At 37.7% G+C, this 21,825-nt stretch overlaps 1 protein-coding gene and 1 long non-coding RNA gene across 3 annotated transcripts in view; one reads left to right on the top strand and one right to left on the bottom strand.

The window, feature by feature from the left end:
• The window catches only part of CA8 (carbonic anhydrase 8), a 48,490-nt gene that overhangs the window by 7,327 nt on the left and 19,338 nt on the right, over positions 1–21,825 (bottom strand). The window contains exons 4-8 of one of the 2 annotated variants that reach the window (XM_027452276.3): positions 16,106–16,201; positions 13,635–13,697; positions 12,221–12,269; positions 9,313–9,425; positions 3,983–4,155 (exon numbers count right to left, since the gene is read on the bottom strand). In XM_027452276.3, the coding sequence (XP_027308077.1) occupies positions 4,021–4,155; positions 9,313–9,425; positions 12,221–12,269; positions 13,635–13,697; positions 16,106–16,201 (456 nt within the window). In that variant the 3' untranslated portion in view covers positions 3,983–4,020. The remainder of the gene's footprint in view (positions 1–3,982; positions 4,156–9,312; positions 9,426–12,220; positions 12,270–13,634; positions 13,698–16,105; positions 16,202–21,825) is intronic. The other variant, XM_027452277.3, reaches the window with a different exon arrangement.
• On the top strand, positions 1,243–21,146 carry LOC140001865 (uncharacterized). The gene is made up of 4 exons (XR_011807492.1): positions 1,243–1,625; positions 12,957–13,038; positions 15,731–15,822; positions 20,767–21,146. It is a non-coding gene; the product is annotated as an uncharacterized lncRNA (long non-coding RNA).

The raw sequence follows: 21,825 nt of genomic DNA, 5'->3' as shown, positions 1-21,825 counted from the left end.
CATGACTACTCCTCGTTGGTGAGATGTCTGGAGTGCTGGATTTAGTTCTGGGTTCCCCAGTTCAAGAGAAACATGGACATACTGGAAAGAGTCCAGCAACAGACCACAAAAAATAATTAAAAGAAATACAGAAAATCTCATGTAAGCTTCTCTTACTCTAAGGGCACTCAAACAAAGAAATAGCTTGCCCAAAGGTGTTGTGGAGTCTTCAGCTTTAGAATTATTCAAAACCCAATTGGATATTACCCTGAACAACCCATTATAGTTGACACTGCTTTGAGCCAGCAATTGGACTAACACATATCCAGAGGCCCCTTCCAACCACAACTATTCTGTGATTCTACTGTTCTTAAATCTAAAATTAAATTCATTTCTTTTTACCTTCTATATCTGAAAGCAAATCTGCACTGAGCTTTCCATCCAAACTCCTTGTCACCTGACTAGCTCTATCACTATTCTATTGGATATGACTAAAATAGGTTATAAACAAGGGAAAAAAAAAGTTTTATTTCTATGGAAACGTGAAAACTTCAGCAATTGCAGAAAAGAAAGGATGTAAAGGTTGTTCTGTAAACAATATATTTCAAAAAAATCCAATGAACAGATCTAAGAGGTTCGCTAACCCCAGGCTATAGGATAGAGATGCATTTTTAGTGGAAAAGCAGAGCCAAAAGAGGTCAACTAAACAGCAAAAACTTATCCTAAAACCTAACAGGTTAAAAAGAGCAGTGGAGTTACGAAGTTCTACCTGCTGTGTCCTCCTTAATATCTCTATTTCATCTTAGACAAACTTTGCTCCAGAATTGCAGGCAGCTATTTTGAGATCTGTTCTCTCTTACGATAAAGGAACAGTTAAAAAAATAATAATATTTTCTTTACCTGAGATTACACAATATATGTTTGTATCATCTGTACCTTCAATTCAACAAGCTACTGCAAATTGCATCAAAGATCAACATATGCCATTTGATCATAAGCCACAAAAGGCTCAATTCTGTCAAGGTTTCAATCAAGGCTGAAAAGCAGATGCTCAAAAGATTTATGAGCGTGGCATGCAGAAAGCCTGCATTCTGATTCAGTCAAAAGTAATTAGACCTTTTACACAACCTCTCCCTATGCTTGTGTATACACCACTTATAAAGGAACATTTGTCTCCTTTTCTTGACAGAGTGATGTGGCCAAAGGAAAATAATGTTTCTCAAGGTTCTTTGAGTGCTTGCATTACACTGGCTTGAAATGAAAGAGAAAATATTGAAAGCTCTACAGACAGGAGTTCCAGCAGTCTTGGCAGAGGGGCATCATGTCAGAAAAGAAGTGTTTGTAACTGTAATACTCAAGACATACCAGACCTTTAAAATAAAAGGCAGTCTCCTTTTTGAAAGCAAGCAATACTTTCTCTTGTAAGTAATCATTATGTAGATCCAACTCTGCAAACTATTACTTCCCCATCCGCTACTGGGTCTTCATAACCCGTGTTAGAAGCCCCAGCTGAAAGACCATTACTCATTCCTAGGAAGGAGGGGAGTTATCTTTTCTGAGGATGTCTGAGGTACGTGTGGGGAGCTACTGTTCCTCAACACCTTCCACCTGGAGAGAACAGTCTGAGAAAAACCACAACAAAATAGGTAAGACTGTTTATTTTCTTTTCCGAGGAGAAAGTGCAGAAGAGAGGCGATCAAGAGATTTTTCTGTGGGCTACACAATGCTCAGAGTCACAGTTCTTTCTCAGTGTTTAAGAGTCTATAATTAACACAACCCAACAGTGAACACTGGCATTTCACATTAAAAATTCCATCATTTGGGAATCAAAACTGCAGATTATTTTGTGAAGCATAGCCTAGATAAATCTTGTTATTTATAACAATTCATCAAAAGTATCGACAAATGTAATAAAATTTCAAACATGAAAGCAAAAGGAAAATTTTCACATTTCAGTTCCAGCATTGTAAAGGGAAGCTCTTTGATGCTTAAAATTCAAAGTCAGAGTGTCAAGTAATTTCACTGTTAGAGACCTGAATTACCTGCATTGGCCTGAGGGCATTATTCATTCTCTGGGAAAAATTGTACTTTAATATTGCTATGATTTTCCCACGTAATTTTAATGCAGAAGCCTGGATGAATTTGAATCATCTATTTCAAGATTAAAGTGACGACATTCTGTGACTGCAGAGAACTATGTAATTGAGAATTGGGCTTCAGGATGTGCCCAAATTTAAATATGGGAATGAGAAAGCAATATTAATAAAAGGACTAGTATTTTGCTTTCTTTACTTAACTTCTGGGATGCTAATATTAAATAGAGTTATAAAATACAAATAAACACATTAAAATATTTAGATGCATATGTTATATTGAATGCTTACACTATATCAAAAGAACATTAAATTGTTGGCCACTGTCCCAGACCACTTAATACTTTGTCAAGTGCAGAGGGAAAGATAATCTTCCCACTAGTTTTTAACAGATCTGTTTTTGGAAGCACTTAATTATTAATCTCTTTTAGGTGCTATCTACTGCCTGATCATTTGTTAACTTTATATGAAGTTGGGTATGGGATCCAGAGCATATTCTGAAGTTTAACTCCACAACAGAGCCTGAAGTGAAACAGGCAGTTTCATCACTGACCTAGATAGTGCATGAGTTTAATGTACAAATAAATGTCTGTACCCTACAGTGTATATCAAAAACCTTTCAGCAGCATGCTTCCAGGTGAAACTCTGGAAGAATTGCTTCTATTATAAGCATATGGCTTTGAAGAAATGTGCAGATAGAAAAAATGATGCCTTTATATAATAGATTCTACCAGTAAAACAGAGTACCCTATGGTTTTTATTTTTTTTAAGTTTATTTTAGAGTAGGAGATGAACATTTCTATTATGCTAAAAAGTAGCAGGACTTACTAAAGAAAGTAAGTGAACAGATTCATTCTTTTTAAAAATATTTTCCAGGTTAGCTTTCATACTATTGGTATCAAAATGGAACCACTTTATTACAAAAACAACCATAAATGTTGGTGTCTGACTGATCAAGGTAACTAGCTGTCTTGATAGCAAATTTTCTTTAACTCTAAGAATCTCATTACCAGGGTTTTCATTATAGTAAAGCATTGATTACCTAAGTGTAATGAGCTTTAGGAGTAACAGTTGAGTACTAAGGGAATTTATGTTTTAATTGATAGAAGCTAGGGGAATACTACAGGGGTGGTTTTAATAACTCATGTGTGGATAATACAAGTTCACGTGTGTATTAGCTCTTCTGTACTGAATCCAAAGTCATCCTTGCTCTGAGAGCCAATGAAAGAAAAAAGCATCACTGAGGATAAGAAGCAGCAACTACTTTGAGGAATGATGTAACATGAAAAATCAGCCATGACTGAAGTTGTTTAACTATCTCCTCTTGTATCTGCACTGGCTTTGCCCAAGATTCATTGTTTGGTTGGGAAAGTACAGCATTCTAAAACAGGAAAAAGGGATTAAAAAAAAAAAAAAAAAAAAGGGCCTCCAAAGGGCCTCCAGAACTAGTAACTAGTACTTTGTTTAATAGAACACTAGATCACAAGATTCACCAGTGACTGGTCTTAAAACAGTAAGAAATCAGTGTCCTTTAGAAGTAGGGAAATCTATCACATAACCCTAGGCATAATGTGCTCCTGCTCATTGCAGTAGGAGAAACTTAAAGCTACAAGAAGTAACTGTGAACTAACTTTGCCTACAACTGCCTACTGAAGCCAATAGATTTTAATTCACTAAATCACATACTAGATTCCAGCCAGTAAAGAACCCTATTATTCCAATTATTGGCATTTCAGAAAGGTAAACCAATGTGTTATGCCACAGGATAAAATAAAACAGTAGTGTCAAACTTTATAGTTGTGAAAATATGTCATAATATTAGCTGAAATTGACTCATTTTTTCCTTTGGCAATATCTCCCCTATGAAAATTATTTCAAAGTTTTGATATTTCTGCTAAGCTTTTACTTACCTAAATAAAAATTGATTTTTTTTGGTTTTCCTTTTCTGCTACTGAAATGCAGCCCTGATGACTCTGTCGCTAAGTGGCTGAGTTGGTCTGAAGTTATCTCCTAGGATTCCATCACAGCCCTCTAAAAGTTCTGCACCTTTAACATGTGTCCTCAGTCTACGAAATTCCTCTATCTGAAAGGCAGAAAAACAGACATGAAGAAGCTGAGATACATTCTTTGTTATGGGACTAATGATTGAAATCAACTTTTCCTGTCACTTCTGCAGCTTTGAAACCTGGAGCGCTCAGATACCATATGCTAACATCATTATATCTATATATCAGCACTGTCAAAATAGAGAAAAATAAGAACTTCTATGCATGTGGTTTAGCAAACATATCCTTTGTGCTTTCATAATTTCTTTTGGGATCCATCATCTTTTACCCACTGTAGATTACATCCCCATGAAATCAACCTCACAGTTGTGACATTAAAGTAATCATTATGGTCTTCCTCAAAGAAGTACAGGAATAGCTCAGTCAACAGGAAACTTTTGTATTTCTTCCAGTGATTTATTTATTGTGTGAAATTGTTGCTTCATTTAAATTAAAATTATTTGCTAAACCAGGAGAATTTTAAACAGGCTTTAAACTGTAGAGGAAGTCTGTGACATCTTATACATAACAATATGTTATTTCTTGAAATCAAAAGGAAATATCACTTCAAAAGTTATGTAGGTATAGGTGCTAAATATATATACATATAAATCAAATATAATCAAAAATCAATATAAAACATTTCAAATGGTCCAAAATAATGTATTTTTGGTGTGCAGACTCTTTTTAGATTTCACTCTAACCTGATGTAGTGGACAGTGTCAGAGCTTCCATCTTCATCCCTCCTATAAGCATCAAGCTCTATGTGACATAAGGCTAAGAAAACCAATGCACCTCTCAGCAACATTATACCTTACTGTTCAACAGTGCTGTGTCTAGTCCTTTGAATATGTAATTAGAATTACTCCAAAAACTGCGTTTGCTTTTGCTTTGGCATATTGTCAAGCTACCTTAGCTGGATACAGCAAATGTAGTTGAAGGCTGACTCCTCTAGGCAGAGGCTCTGTAGCAGCACCCACCCTGTCGTGTCTCACTATTAGCTCAGCTGGAACTTGAAACTGAAACTATACAGAAAGCAAAATGGACCCTGAAGTATTTAATCATTTTATCATCTAAGAGGTTGCAGAGAATGAATTTCTCCATGAAAAACACCCTATGAAGGGTTAAAGGGAGAATGCAAGTGTGATTCCAGAATTAAAGGAAATGAGGTACTAAACTAAGTAATGACATTTTTATTCTTATATTGCTTGCAGAGAATACTTTTTTTCTGCAATGGATGACAATCACCTTCATTGTTGTTTTCCACTCTAAAGCAGAAATGATACAGACTTATTTTGATTTATATTTTATATATTTTATATTTGATTTAGAGGCTAGTTTTGGTCTGCTGCTTTTTCCTTAAAAGCCAGTGTGCTTAGAAATGAATGTTGCTCTGCTTCTTGCAGCTGAGATATAAAGCAATAGTTTAGACTGAAAAGATTAAAAACAGAAAGAACCATAGAAGGTCCTTGAAAATGCTTTCAGAAGCAGATTCCTATTTTGGAAGTTTTGTGTTTGTTTGTTTGTTTGTTGTGTGTTTTTTGTTTGGTTGTTGTTTTGTTTGTTGTTTTTGTGTGTGTGTGTGTGTGTGTTTTGTTTTGTTTTTAAATGTTTATCAAAAGCAAACTGAAAACAAACCCACTACAGGCTTCAGAACTGAAAAAGTCTTCAGGAGTCAAATGCTGTTAAATCACTTAAATAAGTATTGTACCGTCTTTCACCATCACTAAACTAAATCAACTCTGGGAAGTCTGAAATAATTGTAGTTTTAGAAGAGGCAGTGGCATTTTACAGGAATGTGTCTTTTGTTTGATCTTTTGAAAATGAAATACTTCAAACAAACACAGATGAAGGATAGGGAAGAGCAGACTCTGCAAACCTGGCATTTGTGAGTTATCTACTACTGCAACTACAAATGCTCTGCCCCAGTCCCTATAGTGAAATCTTTCTCCAGGAGGTATTCCTCACAAAGCAGTTTCCAGTTTCTTCAGTCAGAAAAGACTGATTGGATCCCCACGTCCGTTCTTCAGGGAAGTCAGGAATTGCAGCCCCACTCTGGAGGGGTAATTGCTTCTGAGCCCACCAGTCTCCTTGCTCAATCTTTCATATCATGGTTCAGACCCCACTGTCAGAGACTTGGTGACATACTTGGTGGCATGCTTCAGTTTTGAGAAGTGGTTTTGTCAGAAAAGGGCACTAGCTGTGCTGATGGTACTTTTCATATTAAATTTCCATGTGAAAAGACAATATGTGTGCCCTATTCATACTGCTTCATCTAATACGGAACCATTTACTATTTCCTCTTCACCATCTTATGCCAACCCCTCACATGACAATGCTGTAAAGTACACCCTGTAGAGGATATAGATACTCTAGAGGCACACAGATAAAAATCCTTGAATATTCACACATTTTTTAACAGGAATAGCCATCTACACCCAGTAGTCCCAAAGTATGACTCTACTTTTCACACTGAAATTCAGAAGCAAAGTGAAAGAGTAATTCCATAATGTTAACAATCACTTTTCTACTGAGTGAAAATAAAGTTAGCTTATATTTTGGAGAACTTTGCAAGAATGTTTTTGCCACTTCCCAATAGTCAGATTCTGAACATTGCTTTATTCTGTTTTACTTAAATATTTGCTGAAGAGTAAAACGCACAAAACAAACACTATCTGCAAGTTTTCTATATGAACATTTATTTTACGTGAGAAACAGAAGTATTACCTTCTACTTGAGAATTTCACATGCCTTCATCACACCTTCCAAGAAAACAGACCTGTCTCTCAGTGAATAAAATACCATGAACTTCACAGATTGTTTTATTTCACAGACTACTACACTAATTGTGCACAACTCCCACTCCAGTTTCAAATGCTAGTTACTATTTCTGCCCTTTAGGACTCAACTTTGAATGAAGTAGACAAAAGGACCAGAGATCTCGCCATTCAATACAAAAACAGTTAACTCTGACAATGAGTACAGCAGAACAACAGCTCCTCACTTCACCATTGTGTAAAACCCCTGTTCTGACTGGCTTAGACAATGTATTTGTTCTGGGCTTCAGTGAATAAAAAGCACATTATTCACAAATGTCCTATTAAAAGTATATATATATAGTGGAGAGAAGCACAAGCAAGTCTTTTTCAATTTTCCTCCTGCTCTTTGCTGGCCTAATGGAAGAGATTTTTCTATTTTCTTGCATTGTATTCCAGCAGTGTACCTCATGGGTAAGGGGTCTTACAAAAGTAGTCAAAGCAGTTCTTTCTGTGCTGTATATTTAAATGTAAGATAAGTGAGGATGATAAAAACACAAAAGCAGGGCAGGAATCTGCAAAAAGAATACTTCAGGATGCGGCTTTTCAGACAAGGTTTGATCTCCTTCCCACACAAGTCAGTAATAAAACTCCAGGAATCAGGTTTGCCAAATCTCTTCATGTATTGTGAATCATCTTGGCATGTCTACTCCAATCTCTCTCTGTTCCAGAGACACATCTTTGCTGCACACTATGTCAGTGGCAGGGTGGTCTTGTCACCAAAGCCCTTCCATGACTTGTGAGCCCTTCATCACTGCAATGCTCTCGTTGGACTGAGTTTATACCAACCAAGGTAATGCAACAGTAAAGACCATTTACCCTTCAGCCACAGCAGGTCATAGTAATGCATCCCTCTCTTTTCCCCAGACACTTTATATAGTGGAGCCTCTCTGTTAAAGAAAGGTAAGCAAGATGTGCTCAGTAATCAAAGCAAGAAGGCAGTACTGAATCACAGGTTGTTACACCACTGCACAGTATTTCTTTTCTGGAGATTTATCCCCTTCATACCACATTCCAACATTTTGTTTTCTTGCGGTAAATGAACATAAACATTAATTAAAGTTTCATTTTTCTGCATAATTCCCCCACATCGTCTCCCGGAAAATGCATGGCTTGAACTATACCCTCCTCTGTCCACTGACTGGATTATAAAAGAATAAAGAATACAAAAGATGTAACTAACATGAACTAAAATGTTATACAATGTGTCGGTCTAACGACTATGATTGTTACACCTTTGATTAAGTCCTCTTATTTATCCATACTATATCTGACCAATTAGCTGACACGTTACAAAATGCACTGTTTTTAAAAGTTATTCTGAATTTAATAGTGCCAACAGAGTTCTGTTTCCATTTACTTAGTAGTAAGCAGCCGTAAGACTTATCCTTTCATAAATAAATAAATAACAGATTAGTGATTGATAAAATACATTTAATTGGCAGGTAACATACAATTAAGCTTATTGGGAACTATCACTTTTAACCTATGATTAGAACCAGAATCCACTCTTCAAGTGGGAAAAAAAAAACAAACTGCTGATTTAAAATGGTATGTTAAAATATTCTGCTGGGGTTATAGCAAAATTTTAGATTATTAAAGCTGAAATAATACAAATTTATCACCTTTATGCTTTTTTCCCTTCTGTTTGCACATCCTTCAGTGGAGAAAATAAAAATTAATGCACTCAGCTTCAAGGATTTTAGATAGTTTCACTTAAATATACCCACATTTCTCCAGGTGGGTCTCATAGACTGCAGGAGAATAATCATTGGAAGTTTTCGTTGTTTTATTGGGATTATTTGTTGACAAGCTTGAAATTTCTTATATAGAAATACTTTCGTGACTGTTAGATATTACAAAAAATATACTTAAAAATACATATATGTGAAATCAACTTTAAACAGGTAGTTTCCACTTGACATTTATTATAAAATAGAACTAAAAAACATCAAGGCGAGTTAAATATAGTTGAACACAATATAGCTAGCTTGTACAATGTTAACATTTTTCATTCTCTGGGACACAGTACACAGTATCTCCCTGAGCTTTTTTGTTCCTTTAACATCAAAAAGCAATGATATATGAAAGCTTACAATTACAAAGAACTGAATTTCTTTTGCCTGTTGACTTCTTTCTTTTTCTTTCACTTAAATACAGAATTATTTTAAATGCAGATTATAAATGATAACGTTTTTCATCTCTGACCTTTGCGTTGCCTTCAGTGACTCAAAAGGCTTAACCTTTACTTGAAAAGCCATGTACTGATCTAATGGGATCTTCATGGAGAACAAATATAATGCCCTGATATATATATTTGCACGCTATAACCTTTAGCTCATAACCATATTACAAGGTCACTTTAAGCACAGCTGTTACCTGCACTTGGGACACAGTCAAAGGGTAGCGAAATAATATCCAGGTGACACCTTCACTGCAGGGCGGAATGGTGAGGGAGCCCTCATACACCCAGTAGTCACGCAGGAGAGGATCTGAAATTAAAAGAAACGTGGAATTTTAATGACACTAAGGAAAAGGATTGTGTCTTTTAATTATGACGACTTATGATAGCCATGGGCTTGCTCCTATGATGAAGTTAGTATGCAGTAAGGTAAGGTGTGAATTTACGACCTGCCAAGCACTGTCCAATGCTTTCTCATATGACTGCACATGAGCACACAGCTATTACATAACAGTAACTTCTCCCTGTAGATGAATGTTTTAAAGATGAAAATGCCACTTTATAGACATGGCAAATAACATGAGCACAACTCCTTAAACTAACAGAGCAAATAAACCATATCTTGGGAAAGAGCCTCCAGCTTTCACAACTCCACATTCTCTACTGCAATAACTGTTGTTTGACCTGCTCTCCTTTGGGCCTAGCTCCACGTTTGAAAAACAAATGGAGGAATTGGATTTCTTCTCAACACTCTGGTCATGCAGAATCTCAAACCCACTATTGCATGGAGCTTGATGTTCACTGCTGGATTAAAATATCAATCCCTTATCCCTAGAACAAGCAGAAAACGTTAGGGTTAAGAGGCATCCCATTTTGAAGGTAGAGGGGATATGTAAAATTGTGACTTAATTCTACATTTAGGATATGTCTTGAAGATTAATTTACTTAACTTTTTAGAAAAACAAAAACAGTGAAAACAGCCCAAATCAAACTTTTCAGTTCATAATTCTGGTGACATATTTTTTGAGATGCACTAGTGCCTGCTAGCTTTGGAAAGTGAGCTGGACTCCACTGGAAAAAACTCAGTATTTATTTAAGAGATTACTCTGTTGTCTCTCATGAAAACATACAACAGTTTATCTCAGCAGAGTTTTAATTTTACATACAACATATTTTAATTATTTCAGTTTTTATTGCCCAGACATTCCAGTCACACTGCACTTAACTGAAACTACACAGGGTTGTCCTTTGCTGCTGTAGGCCATAGTCATAAATGACTTCCTGACTCAGCTAAAGTAGAATAAACTGCTTGGTTGTAAAAGAGGGGAAAAGAAACAAACCTAGAGAGCAATTGGAGACAAAGAGTAGTTAATTGTGACATGGAGAGCCAGGGGAAGGTTGTGACTAGCTTGACAAGGACAGGATGGGGGGATGGGAACTGGAATAAACTTGCTTGGTTGACCTAACCTGTTACTGCTGTTTCACTACTAGCTAAGAGGAATGTCCTTAGAATTAAATCTTGCTAAAGAGGCCTGTGATCGTCAGTGAATGGATTTTGGTTTGCCGATATCATTTTCATTCTCAGTTACGGAATTACATAGCAAATCCATTGCAAGAAAGTTGCATTGTCAAGCACTCAAAGTTAAGAACTGCAAGAATTAATTCAGCCCATCCTGTGCACGCATTATGACACTGTCTCATTACATGATCACATATGAATTTTCTAGAGAAGCTTTCATCATTTTTTTGCAAAGATGGATGATTCTATCTTGAAAAGCAGCAGCTAATATTTGGCTTTCTCAGCATAATATATGGTCCTAGGTCTTCTTTTTCCCATGCTATTCAAACCCTGCTTCCTAGAAAGACTAATTTTCTTGATTTTTCATTTCTAGTGCACTCATTTCTTCAGTGTCTGAGTGCTTCATATATGTAAGTTTATCCTTTCAGCACCCCAGTGTGGTGAGAAAGGACAGACTACTCCCAATTTTTAAAGCTGGGGAACTGAGGCAAAGAGAGTTTAAGATCAAATGCATCTATTCATTTGAAGTGTTCAATATGAGATGCTTAGAACCTGATTTCTCAGAGTAGTTAACTTTCTAGCACTTAATGCAGTCAGAGCACTGCTCCCATTGACTTCAGTTGCAGGTGTAAGCACTCAGCACTTCTGCAAATCAGACCCCATGATCTCAAGTCGGCCACCTAGAAAATGAGGAACACATAATTAGAGATCACTTATGAAAATTTTGGCTTATGTGACTTGATCAGCATCAGGAACTGTGAGGCAGGGGTCCTGTAAAAATAAATTCTGGTAAAGTATGTATTATCATGCATGTATATGAATGGACACAGGCAGCCAGCCTTAATTCCTGCAATTCCTAAATGCTGAGCACTTGACTTTGCAACATAAACCACATTCTTTTTATATAATTAAAATTTTAATATAGACCGCGGTTATTTGGAAAATTAGTTTAAATATCTTGCTACTATGGCATGAAATTTAGCTCAAAAGATTCCTTGCAGAAATATTTGTTTTGTAGAAATGAATTTTTTTAAAGTCACTTTTTTTTCAAGACAAGGTGGAGTAAGTGTTTTTTCTTATTGTTACCCTTGGCTATATGAATTTGAATTTGCCTCCCACTGACACTACCCCCCGTATCCTATACAACTGCCATTGCATTAAGGCATTGTCTTTTGTTGCTTACAAAACACTAACTTGGTAAGGGGCAACCTAACATTTTCTGAAGTTATAACAAGCCTCTATTTAAGGAAATCATCTTCATATTTCATGCAGAAGTAGAGAAAGGATTACACATCACTCTCCCCCTAGGAGGGATAACAAATCATCAAGAAATCTAGCCACAATGTTGCCAGCAGGACACTGACTAGAATATCATACTCCACTCGCATGATGGAAGTGTGAATTTATCCCAAGTTCAAAAGGGACTTCTTCCCTACTCCTATTAGCACCATTAGGTGGAAAATGCATTATCACCTGATGGGATACACTCTCAGGTTTGCAGTTAGACTATTCTTTAGATTGAGATTGTTTCAGCCTCTGCAATTAGCTAGTAATCCACCCATACAGAAATAAGTAAAGGCACCTACCTGGCAATAAAGAGTTGGGATTAAAACAGGGTATAGTTTTGGACTTTCCCTGAAAAAATGAATACAAATCAATCTCATCTCTAGTTTCTTATTAAAATGATGATGAATGGTAATGCAAAACACTGTGTGTTTGCTAATGTTAAACCTTGAATTCCTGTGCAAAGCAACCTCATTAACATTCCCCATTTAATCATCACTGTGTTTGTCCTTGCAAGTACACAAACAGTTGTGGATTTCATTGTTTGTTTGTTTGTTTTAATACATGTTTTACTTCTAAGATCATCTCAGCAATTAGTTAACTTTCTGCCTCTAGTACTTGTGCTCCCTCCAGGGCCCAGCCTTAAAATACTTTCTCTACATGGAATTCAGGGGTTCCACACAAAATGAGTTGAAAAAAACAAGGGACAAAGCGAGCTTTTCCTTGACTGATCTAGAAAACACTAAATACTGGATTCACCTATTTAAGGCAAGAACATTTTATGTATGCAGAAAGTCAGTTTGATGCTGGCCCTGCAAAAGCCACTAGTATAAAATGCTCATAATGATGAAGCTTCCCACCACCTTCATCTACTTGGCTGTGTCTTCAGTAATGAAACTGCACAGTTCTGTACACTAATGTTTTCAAAGTCACCTTCATAAACAATTAGTCTGTAATATTAAACATCATGACTGAAGCTTACCATATATTATTTGCCTAAAAATTCTCATAACAGCTTCTCATTTTTCTACATTTCAGCACCCACTGAAGTGAATGGCTAGTCTCTCCAGAACAATATAGAACTTTTCATTAATATATCTCAAATTGCTTTAAAATCAAGGTAAGTATGATTATTCCCATTTTGCAGAGAGAGATGGAAGTAGCTTGCCCAAGATAGTATAAGATAGTATTAGACAGCATCCTGGAGAGCACTCAGATCTCCTCAATCTAGATATGTTTTTAATCTGTTCTTCAGCATCCCAACACATAATCCACCTGACAAGGCAGCACTGTGTTTTTGCTGATTTCCCACTGCAACTTAATACAGGTGTTTATCTATTTTTTCCCTCTATGAATTAAAACCAGAAAAGTTTGGAGATGCTGTTACTAGTGTTCGTTAAGCATGTTGCAGTGCTTACAGTCACACTGACTCCATAATCACTAGAAAGGCAGTACTTGAAATCAGTTGCTAGTGTAGGAGATCAAACATTCTGGACATCAGACAAAGGAGGTTAACCACACAGATTGTATATTATCTGAAAATACTGTAAAATACTGAGCTTTTGATACAGGCCACTGAACTATGGCTTTCACAGGTGGTTTTACTACAAATGAGTCTGAAAACATTCTCTTGGCCTCGGGGTTTCATATCCATCCTTCACTCACTTACTTCATCTCTGGCCTGTGAAGGAAACATTTCTTCAGCTGATGCCTTACCTTGTACTGGATGTCCTGAAGAATTTCAGTTACAGCCTTTAGGCCTACATGTTCTTTTCCTATCTGAAATACAACAGCAAAGATGAATTTCAGTGTTTTGCTATTTCTGAAATTGTGAAACACAGAAGTCAACCAGAACAGTAAGTTCTGTACTTGTTTTTACTTAAGCTACCCAACCTTGTATTAACCAAATACACTGATACATGGCAACTCCAAACAATGAAATTACTATAAAGGCATCAGCCAAAATTTAACAAGGTCTGAATAACTTTAAAGCAGAGACAAAAACTGACAGAGCAAGAAAAAGAGTCACAGTTAAGACTGGTAAATTTTGACTAGGCCTGTTTTGCAGCATATACTGCATGTAAATTCAAAATAATGCAGCTCTGTGACATATAAATGCCAAGGATACAGTTTGTCCTTACCAGTTTTTGTCAGAAAAGTACACAGAAAGGAACAGAGTGAACAAACACGACAGACACTTTTTGAATTTGTTCCCACAGTGCAGCAAATCTGGCTCAACATGTCTCTAAGGCTCAGGGGAGTTTTTTTCCTGCCTGCAGAGTGCAGAATGGCAGATCCCCTCCCTCACAGCATCCCTGGGATTTTGCAGGCAAAAGCATGGCTCTCTGCAGCACTGTCTTTACAGAATGTTTTTTAAAGCTTTCAAAAGAAACCAGTTTCCATAAACACTGTTCACTCTGCACACTGATTTCAGCTGCTTCTGATCTAAATCACCCACCTAAAGACCCTAGCTTTTACTTTCTAAGTAGCATTGGCAAAGTAGAAAGACTCAGAATGGCCTTCCACTTGATTTCTTTGCCAACATGTTCACATATGACGTGAAGAATTAAGTGCGAATGAGAGAGAGCAGAACAGCTGGATGCTGAAAAAATTGTTGGCTTTTGGATTTTTATTTAAAAAAAAAAAAAGGGAAAAGTAGATACTAGAAGAAAATAATTGAACATCAACAAAAGGTAGGTTTTATTTCTAGTAATTTAAAAGGGTTTTCTTTTGTTTCAGAATGGGTTTTCAATTTAAAACCTTTGAAGTGTGTCGAAGATATCAAAATCACTTCAAAAATGTAGGTTCTAAATTGCATCAATGTCTGTCACTTAAGACGGTGAAAATATTCTCATTAACCTTTAAATGATGCATTTGAGAACTGTGGTGCAAAACTATTATATTTCCATGCCATCAGTGGGAAATGGTCACTGAATTTCCTCTCCTCATTCCTTTAATAAACAGCATAACTACTCTTCTTCCTTAGTCAATTTTAATTATATGAAGCCTTTCCTGGCTGATGAAAATGCACTTTGGAATGCTTCAGACTACGGAGACAGAGAGAGACCAGAAAGGGAAAATGTATCATTTAAGTTTCATATTTGTTTAAGAACTTATATATAACTTTCTAACTAACTCAAAGGTTACCTCTGCTAGAATTAGAAGGTGAGTTACATAAGCAATTATGACACAGCCCTCCAGGATACAAAACTGAGAGAATGAAAACAGTCTAGCTTCCATTTTTAGTAGTCCTATCTCCGTGTTGGAGCTGTAACCAATGTAGCTTTAAATTCAAACAGAGGTAAAGCTCAAAGGCATTCATAAACTTGTTATGAAATATGACAAATTAATATCACTGTGGAAGAAAAACCATTTGATCCAGGCATGAATTCTAAGTCTTTTCCTATAAATCTATTTAAATAAAACAGTTTGCCACTTTTCACGAGGAGGATGAGAAACTGGTGCTTGAGGAGTAAAACTGATGGTCTTCTTTATACGATGCAGTCCTTGAAAAACCTTCAGCAGCAATTAGATTGTGGGCCTAGCTTCCCAGCTTGCATTATGCCTTCTCCCAGCAAGCTTTAAGCCTCCATGTCATAGGCTTCTCTGAAGAAAGACTCAGAAAGACTCAGTACAGTCTCGGTCTGATGTCTCTGAAGAAGTAATGGGATCCTGCCTCACATTTCTGCTGTGTGTAAAAACACGCTTGCACCTGTGTTTAAAAAAGCACAATTCTGCTACTGGGTTTTGGGTCAGTGGGTTCTTAGTTTGTTTGTTTTTTTCCTCTTTCCTCCTCTCTTCTATTTCCCCAGTCCCTGCACTGCAGGCCAGGAAAGAAGAACATATCAGAGACAGCGAAGCACCTCCACCTCCTGACAGTCCTCATTCTGTCGTCACAGGCATGGTGAGTGGATGTCTACTTACAGCCAGATGCAGAGAGAAAAGATGGTTTGACTACATATCACCCCTTCTTGAACTAATATACATTAAATATGCTATTTAAACAAGAGGTACTTATCAGCATGTGCACAGGAGGCATGGCAGAGACGTGTCTTTCAAATAGAATACCAGCAGTCACACATTGTTTTATTTTACGAAATCATTAAAAATGAAAGAAAATGTAAAGGAACTATTTTTCCTCACACAAATGACAGTGCACGGTAACAACTGCAGCACAGTAAACCTACCTGTACAAACAAAGCAATAATAGCTATGCCGTGCTTCTTCCCCACTGCCTCATCGATGCTGCTGTACAGTGTGGAGTTCCAGTGCATTAGATGAAGCTAAAACAAAGCAGTGAAAATAGACAAATAGAGAAATATGTTTTGTAATTGAAATTAAAACAAACGGACAAAAACACCAGAAATTAACTTCAGCTAACAAAGCCTCCATGTTTGAGTGCTTGTATGCATGTGCATGCCTGTGGTTATGCACGTCTATCTAAATGGATTCCCATTATAAACATCAGGAATCCCAAGAAAAAGAAAAAAAAAAGTCAGCTGCAGAAAAAGCAATCTATAGTCAGTTACCAAATATCTGCTACAAAGGTGTGAATAACCACGCTAATGATGAGTTACGTACTCCCTCACTTTGAACACTGAAGTAACACCAGCTCATACAACCTGCCAGCATTGCTTCTCATCCTGTCAGCTCTCTCCGGAGGTATGATTATGGACACAGGCTGTCCAGACATACATTGGACTGGCCGACTGTAATATCTTAATGTCACTTGTATCACATGTCACCTTCCAAGATGAGTCACTCAAATCTCAGCAGTAAGAGCAGGTGAAGTGATTTCAGGAAAGGTTAAACAGAGAGAAAGCTGAGCAGAGAATGGCTGGAGGATCAGCTTTGGGGCAGCAGTGAAAGGGATGCTAAAGAGCAAAATGAGAGCCCTCAACTGCCTTCCACAGGGGAGCAGGGCCTATAGGATTTGATGCATGAACAAGTCAGGCAGCAGATACTGGATGGAAAACATCAAGTCTGTCCTGGTAAAGTGTCACAGCCGTCCATCTTGATTTGAGAAAAGACCTGGAAAAAGAAGGGAAGGGAAAGGAAGGGAAGGCAAGGCAAGGCAAGGGACACCACTATCTGCTGAGATGTAATATGCATTTCAAACATGAGTTCCTCCACCACTGATGTAATCTAAATTACAGATTATTAAAATGTAATCTCTGTGGCTGAGTGATAACATTGCAGAGCTTCAACACAGTGATGCTTTCAAGTTTATCTGCCAACAACTTTTGCACATTCCAAACAGATAAAACAGCTAAAAAAAAAAAAAAATCCTACAAACTCTTAAATTTAATTCCTGTTGTAAAATCAAGTGATTGAAATTTTGCTCAGATACGTCTAAAGTTAAAATATCTCTTCCTTAACTTGTTTCCACCTTCAGACAAATTGGTCTGTAAAACAGATAACATTTTCTGGTTTTGTGCTTCAATTTGTCCCAGTAACAAGCCCTATGAAATGCTTCTGACAAGCAGGAGTTTACCAAGGGACCTCAGCACTTGAGAAAATCCATTCCACTCCCCTTATTTCATCTCTGAGGATAATTTTAGGTGCTGCTCCTGATGACTGAGATTTTATAAGCCTTTGTCAATGTAAAATTTTAAATGAACGTACTGTAAATCAAATTACATTTCAAGTTATCATTGCAAATAATTCTGGTCATGTTGATCACAGGCATTTGCTGTAATAAAAAAATAAAATAAAATGAAACCTTTAAAGAATTAATTCACATATGAAAACACGGATACAAATGTACTAGACCACTGCTATAAAACTTCTAGACTTAAAAATGCTCCCTGTTAGAACTATTCCATCTCATCATTTCCCATGAATGTACTTGGTGTCATGTACTTTAGCAGACATAAAAAGCTGTTCTATACATCCGATTTACTTTTGGCCTTTAAAAGAATAAAAACAAAGGATCAGCTACTGACAGTCCATTCCCTGACACTTCCTTTAGGAAACAGACCACCACCTTCAAAGTCAGAGCCCTGCCTTCTCCAGAGCTTGGAGCCTGCATTAGGCATCCACTAGAGGGGGCTCAGGGAGTCCCACGATGCTAACCAAAACCCTGACCTGCAGAAGGAAAGGGGAGCCGGCTGCAGGCAGGCAGGAGCGCACAGGCTCAGGAAAGAGGTTGCAGTGACTGCAGTCCCGACGGTGATGTCCTTGGTGCTGCGGAGAACAATGCCACATGGCACGGCCACTCATTTTGTTTGAAATGTCACAGCAAGCTTTTCCTTTGGCGGCTGGAACAATAGCGCTGAGGGTGATAGCCAAATGGAACAAGCCCATTACTTCAGCTGTGTCAACAGGCGGGGCTTGGCTAAGGCTGCCACGACATTCAGCAGCTCTGGAGGTGAAGTCTGTAATCTGATGTTTCTCCGTGTTCTGACAACAGCGCTTTTTTTTTGTGAGGATTTGAAAGGAAAACGCTTAGCCTCAGAGAGGGGAAAATGAGCAAGCACTGCAGACCGTACCAGCAATGACCCCAGGGTATCTAGAAAGAGGTTGCGGATCTGTCTTAGGCAGCAAGCTCTTCAGGGCAGAGACTGTTTCCTATGCTAATGTTATATATTGGCCAGGAAAATGATATCCAAACCTTTGTGTCAAATATTAAGACATCTAGAATTTCTCTGTGAGGCAGCATAAACAGCCTGCCAGGAGGACGTGCTGTAAAATACACAGAGGTGCTGCGTGAAAGGGGGAGCACGGTGCCAAACACCCCACAGATAGAACTGCTTTCCAAAGCACATACCCACTGGCCAGCACCTCTTTCCACATCTCCCAGCGACATGGGAAGAGTAAGTTAAATATTAGCTACCCATTTCAAGCATATCTCTTGGCCTTGCTATTTAGTCGGGGAAAGAAGATTCTCCACATACTCTTAGAGCCTCCTTCCTTTACAGCAACTTAATGGAGGTCAGGATGGTCTACGACAAAAAGAAGATAACACAAAGACAAAAGATGTTTTCGCATAATGTTGATGTACCCTTGACAAGGTTCAGGTTTAGGAATCAATATTACTAAAGATACTGAAATGGACACTCATCACCTTCTGGCCCAAAGGTTCCTGTAATTTGGAGGTTCCACTCAAGAAGGTGAAATATTAAATGCTCAAATATTTAAATAAATATTTGACTCCATGGAACAAGAATCAGTATTTTGTACCATGTTTCTGTAGCCCAATGTAGAGCAAACTTCTGGTCTGTGTTAAAAATGCAACTGTGTTATTGCCTTTGAGGTAGTGATTGTTACAGTAAATTAGTCATCTATTTTTTACACAGTAGGTTGTAATCTTGTTGCCATAAACACTTGTGGAGCCATATTGTACCAGCAGATTTATACATGGGTTAGACAAGTTACAGCCAAGACTTCTAAAAACAGATACTAAAGAGAACAGGTAGAGATGTAGCCTCTAGCACTCCTAGCCCAACCACCACGGATGACTGAGGAGTACAACACAGAAAGAGGTCAGGCTTGTGTGCTCTCCTCAGGCAGTGTCTCTTATTGCCACTGCTAGAGACAGAATACGGGATGGATCACTTGTTTGACCCAGCAGGGTTTCCATTAGGTTCCCATCTTCGGAATCTGGGTGATATCTGGAACAGCTCTTCACAGAAAAGGTTCTGTCATTAGGGATTTACAAGCTGAAATTAGGTAGGTGATCTAATGAAAGATAATAATACCATAACATCTCCCAACAACAGGCCAAAAGGCCTCACATCTTTTGTCCTCTGATAAGTACCATGCATGCACATTTAAATAAATAGATGTCAACATTTGTCTAAATACTTGGAAGCCAAGTCAAATGAATTCTTCTGCAGAAGAGGAAAAATGTAGCTCATATGGGGTCTGGATAAGTGAATGAACAAAGGATTCAGAAAGGGAAATATTACCAAGGAATCAGTAAGACCTAAGTGTGCTTAGCAAAGTGTTCCTTTCAAATTGTGGTTTATCCTATGCATTCATGAGGTTTTCTGAACTCTTCAGCCTTCTGTTCACTTTTTTTTTTTTAATTTGTCATTAGATGAAAATCTCAGATAACAGAAAAAAATGGCTAAAAATTTATGAACATTACAAAAATTTGAACTTTAAAAGGGACAGTCCACAGCCAGCATGGCCTGTAACTCCTGTTATTAATGGAAATCAGATGTGCACAGGGGAAATACCTCAGTGCTTTTATAAGTCTTGAAACTACCAATGTAACACCTGTGTACACTGACAACTTCACAGCCATGCACCTGTATCTTACCAGTAGCTAACAGCCAGGCAGACTTACTAGATCAATGGTCTGTACTTTGGTAGCCTTCAGTTTTACATTGATTTGAGAAGGCCATATTGATTTGGGACATTGGTTTGAGAGTGCATACTCACAAGGGGTGCCAGCCTCTGATGAAAACACAACCATAAGGTTTTTTAAATTGGCAGCTCACTTTAGTGTGGTTCATTCCGAGTGCGCACAGGCTGCAGCAGGAAAGATGCTGTTCAAGTTGTTAGCTAATGTGTTGATGCTCAGCAGTTATGATGTTTCTGTACAACCAGAATGAGTCATCTATGCTGCTGATTGTCAGGGCTGGCTTGGAGTGCCAGACAGTGCATATTTTTACAGAAACATTATAAGATTGCGAGAAACTCTTTAGCATAATAATAATAATAATAATAATAATAATAATAATAATAATAGGAAGGAAGGAAAAAAAGTACTTTGGAGCCTTTTAACGTTCCAGCTGTGTATCAAAGAATTGTAGTGGTGACTTACTTGGAATAGGATGAACTGAAAACTCACAAAGGCAAATGATAAAGTACTGATAAAGTTGATTTATTCTGTCAACAGATGGAGAGACTGTCCTTCATGGGAAGTATTAAGAAATTATTCCAGGCAGCAGAGTGAACCCCACAGAATAACCATTCTGTATGGAACTATTCTGTATGGAACTATTCTGTATGGAACAAATCCTGAGAATCTTCTCAATTTTTACCCATTCTTCACTCAGCTAAAAGATTTCTGATTCTAGTCCTGATATCCTTGCTCAAGAAAAACATACGCTGACATTAACTAGAGGCCTGTCTCAAATCAAGACTGCTTCAAAAATTAATAAGGACCTGAGATTCTGGCTTTAAAATCAATAAACAAATGAAAACCCTACCCTTTAATTGGTTCCTTTCTGTACCACATAAACACCTTTTATACCTAGCTGAAAAGAAAAGGCCTGAGATGGTAGAGTTTTACACAGCATCAGTCACTAGGATGACAAATTCTGGCAAGAATTAGGGTCACTCTGTATGACCTAGCATTAGTTCTGGAAGCTAGTTTCTCTCAATAAAAAAGGTGTTACAAGAACATGTACACTTTTCCTCTGTCTATGGTATTAGCTGCTCTGCAGATCTTTGCAGGGTGCTACACTCACTGGGAACAAAAATGATCTTCTAAGCTCTGTTGCTGGCCCTACTCTATTTCTAATTAAGAAACTTAAAACCATAGACTCACAAGGTAATTTAGACAGGAAGGGGCCTCTGAAGGCCAGCTGATGCAACCCTCCTTTCCCCATGCAAAGCAGCTCCAACTTCAAAGTCATCCACTAATTCAAAGTTGGATCAGATTGCCCAAGTTTTGCATATCCCCAGGGTTGGAGATCCCCCAACCTCTCTGGGTAGCCTGTTCTGTACTTCATCTCCCTCATGATGAAGAACTTTTTCTCTGTACCTAATCAGCATCTCTCTTGCTGCAACCTAACCCCTCTTGCCCTTTCACACATCTCAGAAGAGCCTGACCCATCTTCTCTCTGGTCAGGAAGCCAGGCATGAAGTGCCCACAACTGCCAGAACAATGACTCTTGATTAACTCTCAAATGATGACTTTTTCTCAGACCCTGTCAGTGAACATCACCTAGTG

The sequence above is a fragment of the Anas platyrhynchos genome, chromosome 2, assembly GCF_047663525.1.
Source record: "Anas platyrhynchos isolate ZD024472 breed Pekin duck chromosome 2, IASCAAS_PekinDuck_T2T, whole genome shotgun sequence".
In the NCBI taxonomy this organism is placed as follows: Eukaryota; Metazoa; Chordata; class Aves; order Anseriformes; family Anatidae; genus Anas; species Anas platyrhynchos.
Note: the sequence above shows the minus strand (reverse complement) of the source record. Positions and strands in the feature narration are given on the sequence as shown.